Raw genomic sequence first — 9620 nt, 5'->3', positions numbered from 1 at the left:
TCAACCTAGGAAAAGTTTTCAGGTCATCACACCGATATCGAAGAACTTTGGCCGTCAAAGTTGACCCAACATTGCGTGGCACGATGGCAGTCTACAAAGAAACCATTAAAACGACGTCGTGCTGATTAACATGTCGAATCGGCATTGGTTCACCATTTGCGCTGGCCAAAACGACGTAGTTTTAATCTATCTTCGTATTCGAAGCCGTTCTCATCTGCTTACAAATTAGAAGTCATTTCTCTCTCTCCTTCTCTCTTCGATTGGAAAAGAAAGAAAATAAAAGAAAACAAAAAGGGAAGAAAGGAAGGTGAATAGCAGGGAAGTCCCTTGTGCCCATCTCGTATACTTTTTCTAAACTGCTCACTTTCCCTATTTTGTCTTTCATTTTCCCTGCCTTTTCCTGTTGACTCTTATTTTCCGGGAAAATCACGATGTTGGAGAAAATCGGATTGCCGCCAAAGCCATCACTGAGGGGAAACATTTGGGTAGTCGATGCTTCTCATTGTCAGGGATGTTCTTCTCAGTTCACCTTTATCAATCGCAAGGTCTCTCTTCCTTCTATTTCGTTTCTTCGATCTGATGATCCATTAATCAAAATCTTTGTTTAATTTTTCTATTTTTCTTCGGAATCCATTTAAAAAAATTTGATCTTTTGGGTTATATTCATCAAGTGATGGTTATGATTAGATGAGACCGTGTGTTTCTCCACTAACCATGCTTGGTTGTTGACGTATAGATCACTTTTTTGATCATGGCTAGTAGGCCCATGACTTTCTTCTTTTCAATTTGTATAATAGTTTGAGTAGATTCAGCGATTAGTTCACTAGGCTTGTTGAGAATTTGAGGTGCTTTTTTGTAATAATCTCTATTAAGCCATCCATGTCTATCTTGTTGTGCTCTTGAAGTATGTTGATTTATTAGAGATAGAAATAATTTAGACGCTTTGTTTATTTTTGAAGTATTGCTGCCTCTTTGGAATTTTTGTTTGGTTAGGCCCATCTGGGATTGCATTGTGTTCCTACCAAGACTGGGGGGTTGGAGATAGTAAATTCATCCAAAAATTAGAATCCTTGGCAAGAAGTTCAAAATGTGGGTTTTACTTTGGGAATTCTGGAAGCTTTGACAGCCTCAATGAAATAAGGGGATTGCTGGGGAATTTGCCTGTTTCGCTATGTATTTCCTTATTTTGTTGAATTTTCAGCTTAGTTAATACCAAATATGAATCATCTGACTTTTGAAATATATATGGGAATTTTAATAAATTTGCTCAGAATGTTCCATCTGAATTTGATTGGGGCTGAAACTGAAATTTTGAGAACCATGGATCAGGAATGTACTAGGAATAGATACTGTAAGGGTAATCTGGTATAAAATTCTGAATGCATGTTTTGTCTCCTCTAGAGATTGCTAGAGAATAAGTTCAAGAAAAGGCTGAAGACTGACTAAATTGATGTACAATTTTTTGGAGGAAGAAAATTTCATATGGTTAACAAATTTTTAAAGATGGTACTTCGATTACCATTGATAAATTTGTTGGATAATAGGAGTGCACAACTAGAGATTCAATGGATTTAAATGCGCAATTCAGTGCTCTTGAAGAATACTATTATCATGAAACAATTGGGGTTTATGGGTCTGTACAGGCATTTGTGTCAGATTTTCTGAATTCTTTTTCACTTATATATATATATGTTAAAAAAAGAGGTGCCAAATAAGTGGCCCAATGAATATAGGACTATACACCCAACGCCAAAAGGCCCAAAGAAGTGAATGATGTACAAAAGAGGAGGGGCAACAACACCCCCACCCTCAACATGAGCCCAACCAATCAAAGAAACTAACTAGAGTAAAAAAAATATCATATATAAACATCTTAATCTCCAACCAAAGAAAGTAAACAAAAGAACTTTTTACCCTTTGGATCAAAAACACTTCATCATTGAAAACGATCCTATTCCTTGCCTTCCAGACTGTCCAAAAGATGCAAAAGGGTCCTACTCTCCAAACCTTTTTTCATTTCTTTGCCCAAAATGAATCATGCCAACTTAGAAGTGCCTCCCTCTAAATGACGAAGGAAGCACCCAAGACATCCCAAAAAGTGTAAAGAGCAACTCTCATAAAACCCTTATTTTTACACAATGTAAAAAAATGTGGTTTATGGATTCTTTCTCCACTTGGCAAAGATAATTGCTATTCACTAAAGAGCACCCTCTTCTTTGGACTTGATCTAATGTTGAATCTTTTCCTCACGTTGCCTCCTAAGCAAAGAAACATACTTTAGGTTTCACCGATGGGTTCCAAATAGTTCTCAATGGAAAAGAAATTGAATTGCCCAACTCCAAGATGTTATAGAGGGACTTAACTGTAAACTTGCCTTTCTTTGTCTCTGTCCACAACACCCTATCTTCCTCATTCCTACACACTCTCCTCCCATGCAAACACCATATGAATCTCTCCATACAATCTATTTCCCAATCATTGAAAGATCTAGAGAAGTAAGGACTCCACCACCCCCTTCACCCATGCCTCATTGGAAATGGCTAAAGCAAGCAAGGAAGGGAATGTGGCACTCAAAGGATTATCTTCACACCACTAATCCTTCCAAAATTTCACCCTATCCCCATTACCCACCAAGAATGAAATCTTGCTATGCACAAGGTCCCTAGCCTTCCTTATTGCTTTCCAAAACCCGACACCATATCTCTTCCTCACTTTTTGAGTAAGGGGTATGGTGTCACTTTTCAAAAAGACGCTTTTTAATTCTCTTATTTATTTATTTTTCTTCTTGTTGTGTTACTGCTTGATGTCGTGTATTGTGGATTTTCAGCATCATTGCCGCAGGTGTGGAGGCTTGTTCTGCAACAGTTGCACCCAGCAACGAATGGTTTTACGTGGACAAGGTGATTCACCAGTGCGTATTTGTGACCCCTGTAAAAATCTAGAAGAGGCTGCACGCTTTGAGATGCGACACGGGCACAAGAATAGATCTGGAAAAGGTGCGCTTTGGAGATTAATAATTTCCTGAGGTTGTTAAGTTCCATTTTGAATGCCTTGCCTATTTTCTTTAATGTGTCAACAACTATGGTTTGCTTTTTGCAGAAAACCACATATGAGATCTTTTTTTTTTTTTTTTTTTAATTGATAGGCAAATGAGAGTATACTAAAAGTGCCAAAAAAAGGGGGGGAGGGGGAAGGGGGGATGTGCCTGAGAAATATACAATTGTCTTATGTTATCTTTACAAAAAGGAGCTCACCCCATAAAATGTTTGAATGTCCACTGAGTCACCCTTCTCTCATGGTCCATTCGGACTTACTCATTGACTGCGGTGTTAGTCCTAATCAATTTCTTGAGAGCTCTGGTGGTCCAGCAGATGCTGGAAAACGATTTTGAGTCCCTACTTGGTTGTCTTAGTTGATGTCTTAGTCAACCTGGCATGTCACAGTGGTGGATCATTTTAGGATGCCTTCAGTTTAACCTGGCATGTCTAGAAAATTGAGTCACGAAAGGTTGAAGTTGTGCTGAAATGAGGGGAGTTAGAAACTAGTGATTTGGGAATTGGATATATGCTCCATTGAAAAGTGGTATTATGACTTCCGTTAAGTAGAATCAATGTATTTTAAACAAGAGTATAATGGCTTATAAAGTTATTTAAGAGAGGGTTTCTATGTACCAAACCACCTCTGGTTTTAATTGTGGCTCTAAGTGAGCCTAGTCCAGGGTAATTTGAGGATGGATTTGGGAATCCAAAGGGATATTCTGTGGCTTTGTTTGGTTCTGAGACGAAGCTCCATGAGCTGTTGCAGTGTACCAGAATACTGCATTGCTTCAGGGCAAGAGGCTTCAGGTTTGTGATTATTATATGCTGTGGGGTATGCTTGCACCTTTTGGGGCAGATTATTTCATCACAGGCTCTTTAGATTACACTGGAGTAGAGGGTTGTAACTTTTTTTTTCTTTTATGCTGCCCCTTCTTTGCATGTCTCAATTAAGGGAAGTATGGGTTAAATTGTGGTTAGCAATGTCAGAAGTTATTGGAAGTCTTTTATTGTAGATTTCTAAGATGAACACCTAATTTGGTTCAAGATGATTAAAAGTTAAGAATATTTGGAAAGTGTTGTCATAATTTGGAATACATGGATGGAATATCTGTTCTTGGATTGATTGTGTTTTTGTTCTCCTTTTTCTTATCTTTAAACCAAGCCTTTTCACCTTGAAAGTTCTTGCAGGCATAAAATGTAACAAGATAGGTTTACTTTTCATATTAAAGTTAGCATTTTCAGCTTAGTGTTGGTTGCCTTGTGCAGGTAGCTCAAGATTGACATCAAAGCATGAGGATGAAGTTTTGAACCAAATTCTTGGGAAAGACGGAAAGGAATCCTTTTCATCAGGACGAGAGTCCACTAGTGATACGGTTTCCAGTATTGAAAGGTCAACGAGCAGTGCATCATGTTCAAAACTTGAAGAACTTTCCAGTCAGGATATGGAAGGGCAAATAGTTACCAGTCTCACTGTCAATGAGCCCAATCATGTGCCTGGTGAGATGGGATCAATTAGCCCTGAGGAATTGCGTCAACAAGCCCTGGATGAAAAAGGGAAATATAAGATTTTAAAAGGAGAAGGAAAATCTGAGGAAGCTCTGAAAGCCTTTAAGAGGGGAAAGGAGCTTGAGAGGCAGGCTGGGGCTTTGGAGATATCTTTAAGGAAAAGTCGTAAAAGGGCATTGTCTTCAAGTAACATTGCAGAGAACCAGAAAATTATGGATGGCCCTAAAGAATCAGGCAGAAAAAATAGACTTCTTCCTCAAATGGGAAAAGAAAAGGATGACCTTGCTGCCGCACTCAGAGAACTTGGGTGGTCTGACAGGGAGCTTCATGATGCAGATAAAAAACCTGTAAATATTAGTTTAGAGGGTGAACTCTCTACTCTCCTTAGAGAAGTCCCCCAAAAAACTAATACGGATAAGGAAACCCATGGTATTGACAAGTCTGAGGTTATCGCTCTTAAGAAAAAGGCTCTCATGCTTAAGCGGGAAGGCAAGCTCATCGAAGCAAAGGAAGAACTGAAGAGAGCTAAACTTTTAGAAAAGCAGCTTGAGGAACAGGAATTCTTGGCTGAGGCTGAAGATTCTGATGATGAGATATCCTCTTTGATTCGTAGTATTGACAATGATAAACAAGGTGATTTTTCAATTGGGTACAACCCGGCGAATGATTTCGACTTTGATCACCTTGTGGGCATGGCTGATGATATTGGTCTTGATGGTAATTTCGAAGCTATGGATGAGGATATGGATGATCCTGAAATGGCTGCTGCTTTAAAATCATTAGGTTGGAGTGAAGATTCTCATCATCCTGTGGACATTGTGGCCCAGTCTGCCCCTATTGATAGAGACACCCTTTTACATGAAATTCAATCTTTGAAAAGAGAGGCTCTCAATGAAAAAAGGGCAGGTAATACTTCAGTGGCAATGGTACTGCTCAAGAAGGCCAAAGTACTTGAAAGGGACCTTGATGGCTTTGATTCTCAAGGAGACAACTCATCTGCAAATGATCCTGCGATGTTTCAGAAGGGTTCGACTTCTCAAACTGCAGATAACTCATTGATGTTAAATAAGGCGGATGATAAAAATGTTAATGGGATGAAAATTGTGGAACCTAAAATGGCACCAAAAAGTAAATTAATGATTCAAAAAGAGCTTCTGGGTCTGAAAAAGAAGGCTCTTGCTTTGAGAAGGGAAGGAAGATTAGACGAGGCAGAAGAAGAATTGAAGAAAGGGAAGGTTCTTGAGCAGCAGCTTGAAGAGATGGACAATGCCTCCAAGGTAAAGTTTACACAGGTGAATGTTAGCAGTAAGCATCCTGATATTTCTGGAACCCTGAACCTTGGTGATGTGGGAGAAGAAGGTGATGTAACTGATCAGGACCTGAATGATCCAATGTATCTTTCACTTCTAAGTAATATGGGTTGGAAGGATGAAGATAATGAAACTGTAAGCTTTCCATCAAAATCTCGGAAACAAAATGATAGTTTATCTACACAGATTGCTGATTCCTCCATTATACAGGCTCCTACAACTACCCCAGTAGGGGCATCTAGAAGAAGCAAAGGTGAAATCCAGAGAGAACTCTTAGGATTGAAAAGAAAGGCCTTTGCTCTGAGACGTCAAGGAGAGACTGAGGAGGCAGAAGAAGTGTTGAGACTGGCAAGGGTGTTAGAGGCTCAAATTTCAGAAATGGAAGCACCAACAAAAGAAGCTCCTGTTGAAAATAAGTACAAGGACGACAAAGCCATCAAATATCCCCTTGAAAGTTCATCTGACAAAGGAGATGAAGGGGATGCAACAGAAAAGGATCTGGGTGATCCTGTACTTCTCTCAATGCAAAAAAATTTGGGGTGGAAGGATGAAGACAGACCTGAAACCACACAAGCAGAACCCTTTAAACAAAATGCTGGTATTTATACACATTCTACTGACCCATCTGTTATTCAATACAATTCTGAAGTTCCAGTCATATCACCTAGAAAAAGCAAAGGAGAAATCCAAAGGGAACTCTTGGGTTTGAAAAGAAAGGCTCTCACTCTTAGAAGGCAAGGGAAAACTGAAGAGGCTGAGGAAGTGCTGAGGAATGCAAAGATATTGGAAGCCCAAATGGACATGGAAGCCCCAAGAACAGAGCTTCTGCTTGATCCTTCTAAGGATAAAGATCTCGAGAGTTTTGAATCTTTGATTACCACTGAAAAACATGGTAGTATGAAGGATGTGGTTGAAGTAAATAAGCAGTCAGTCCAGGCGGTAGTAGATCCAACTGAAAAAGTTGTTGAGTGGGCAACAAGTTCAGGATTGAAGGAGAGTGAAACAGTGAAGCCTCCCTCAACGAGTTCAGGTCTTTTAATTCCTGAGATGTCTCAGATCGTTGAAGGCAACAATCCCTTATTGGTGGACATTGGTCCACCAGGCAAAATGGGAATCTCAGAAGGCACTTATTTTGTTCCTCCATCAGACCAGTCTGGAAACATAATGGATTTGCTAACTGGGGACGAGTGGAATGCTTCTCATGTACCTTCCGAAAAACAAGAAGGTGAATGGAATTTAAGTTCTGGAATTTCCTCTTTTGCTAATCCCCCTCTTCTGGTAGAATCCTTGAAGAGTACCAATGAAGATTTGGGAAGCAAAGTTGATGCTGCACCTCAAAAAAGAGAGGAGATGGTTGATGCAGATAGGAAGCTGCATGTAAGTGAAGCAAATTCAGGTCAGGCAATTGCTTCTCAAAAGAACAAAAGTTCCATTCAGCAAGAAATCCTGTCTCATAAAAGGAAGGCAGTTTCTCTGAAGAGAGAAGGAAAATTGGCAGAAGCTCGTGATGAACTTCGGCAGGCAAAACTATTAGAGAAGAATTTAGAGGAAGATGATCCCCAGCCCAGGTCTAGTCCAAGTGATACGTCAATATCTAGTTCCAGTGTGACTTCCATTGGACAAAGGACGCAGACTTTGGTAGATTCAGCTCCAAAAATGTTATCTGGTCGTGATCGTTTTAAGCTGCAGCAGGAGTCCCTCAGCCACAAACGATCGGCACTGAAGCTAAGACGGGAAGGTCGGATTGAAGAAGCAGAGGCTGAATTTGAATTGGCCAAGGCTCTTGAAACCCAGTTGGAGGAATTGGCTGCCCATGATGCGGCGAAGTCTTCTGCCAAAGGTGCAGAACCAGTAGATGATGTGCATGTCGATGATCTTCTGGATCCTCAACTTTTATCTGCACTGAAAGCGATAGGGCTGGAAGATGCTAGTCCCTTAGCACAAAGCCCTGAAAAACCAGAGCCTGCAAAACTCCACATTAGTAAGAGTGATAGCTCTAGCCAAGAGAAAAGCCAATTGGAAGAGCGGATCAAGGCTGAGAAGGTGAAGGCAGTAAACTTGAAACGTGCAGGAAAGCAAGCAGAGGCCTTGGATGCTCTTCGACGGGCCAAAATGTTTGAAAAGAAGCTCAACTCTTTAACTTCCTGAGACACAGAGATATCCCATTTTAGAGCTAGCACCCATTGTCCCTTCATGGATATCCCATTTTAAAACCATTGATGAGGTTACCACAAAAACGTACTGGACGACTAGAGAGAAAATGAAAGCGGCCTCTCCTTCCTCTGGGGGGACATATTTCTAGTTCAGGCTGAAGATTTGGTTGCAGAAAAATGTAGGATCCTTGTGAAGTTATTACATGTGTTTCTTCGTTGAAATAAATAAAACCATAGTTCTCTTCGGTTCAAGATTCTGTAGATTGTCTTGAATTTGCTTAGAACAGCAGTGGGGTGTTTGGCCATCTTTTCTAAAAATTGTTTTCAAGTTAGAAAACAAAAAATGATTTTTTATATATATTTTTAAAATAAGGATACACAAGTTATTTTTAAAAACATTTTTTTGAAGGAGCAAAGAATGAAAAGCCTTGTTTAAAAAAATAAATTTTAGTTGCTCCTAAGAAGAACTCTTTTATCTTGATATTTTTTTTAAAATTGTAAATTCAATTTATATAATATTAATTAAATTTAATTTAAGTTTTATTAAAAGTAAAAATAGTTTTATAATTACAAAGAAATTAAAAATAGTTTTTTTAAATGTAAATACTACTATTATGATAAATTTTAAATTATACTTGTTTATTGAAAAAAACTATTTTGGTATATATTATAAAATTAGAATGTTAACAAATTTGAAAAGATATAATTGATTTTTTTTTTGGTTAAAAATGAATAATAATAATTTAAAAATAATAATGATTGATAATATTTTGTTAAAAAATAAATTTGAAAACAAGCAATGTTTAATTCTTTTTATATGTAAATAAGCCGTGTGTATATTTAATACTTAATTATGAGCATGATATTTTGAATTAGTTTTGATTAATTTTATTAGTTTTTAAATTCCAAATTATTCTTAAAAACTAGTAAATTCATTAAAGAATCTAAAACATTTGATCCATCTTGACTTGATTCTGTGTAATTTAGAGTTTATTTATTTAGTGAGAAAATTCAAAAAAGTAAAATCAAATATAGAGGAGATTATGAGTTTTGGTTCATTACGTTGTGTGATTGATTGAGTCTATTTTTAAGTTGTGAATTATTTTTTAAAATTATTAAAATTATTAATAAATTCAATGTATTAATTTTTACTTAATTTGAAGTTTATTTGTCTCGTGAGAAAATTTATAAAAATACAATTACTTGTAAAAAAAGAAATAATTAAATCATTTAAAACTAGTTTGAATCCATGAATTTTTAATGACGATTGAATTATTTTTTGAATTCTAAATTATTTTTAAAATTAATATACTTGTTAAAGGATCAAATACATTAAGCCTTGCTTCATCTAGAATCTATTTGTCTAACGAGAAAATTAAAAAAAAAAAAAAATACAATTCAACATATATAGAAGAGAAATAGCATAATTATTCTAAATTATAATTTTTTTTTCATAAATTTATGACATTAATTGAGTTTTAATTTATTTTTAAATGTAATAATTCTAACTAATTAAGTCTTATTTGATTTATAGCTTGTTTTTTAATTAAAAAAATTCATAGAAATATAATTGAAGAATCTGTTAGAAAATTTTCATGAATACAAAAACATAA

General features: G+C 37.0%; 1 protein-coding gene across 1 annotated transcript; it reads left to right on the top strand.

Moving 5' to 3' along the window:
• Positions 1–271: 271 nt before the first annotated feature.
• Positions 272–8259, top strand: LOC117923548. Its single transcript, XM_034841890.1, has 3 exons — positions 272–545; positions 2828–2996; positions 4305–8259. The coding sequence occupies exons 1-3, from the start codon at positions 432–434 to the stop codon at positions 8000–8002; spliced, it is 3981 nt and encodes a 1326-aa protein (XP_034697781.1). The 5' UTR covers positions 272–431; the 3' UTR covers positions 8003–8259.
• The last annotated feature ends 1361 nt before the right edge of the window (positions 8260–9620 follow it).

The sequence above is a fragment of the Vitis riparia genome, chromosome 10 (genome assembly GCF_004353265.1).
Source record: "Vitis riparia cultivar Riparia Gloire de Montpellier isolate 1030 chromosome 10, EGFV_Vit.rip_1.0, whole genome shotgun sequence".
Taxonomy (NCBI): Eukaryota; Viridiplantae; Streptophyta; class Magnoliopsida; order Vitales; family Vitaceae; genus Vitis; species Vitis riparia.
The sequence above is the reverse complement of the archived record's forward strand: the minus strand, read 5'-3'. Positions and strand labels throughout refer to the sequence as shown.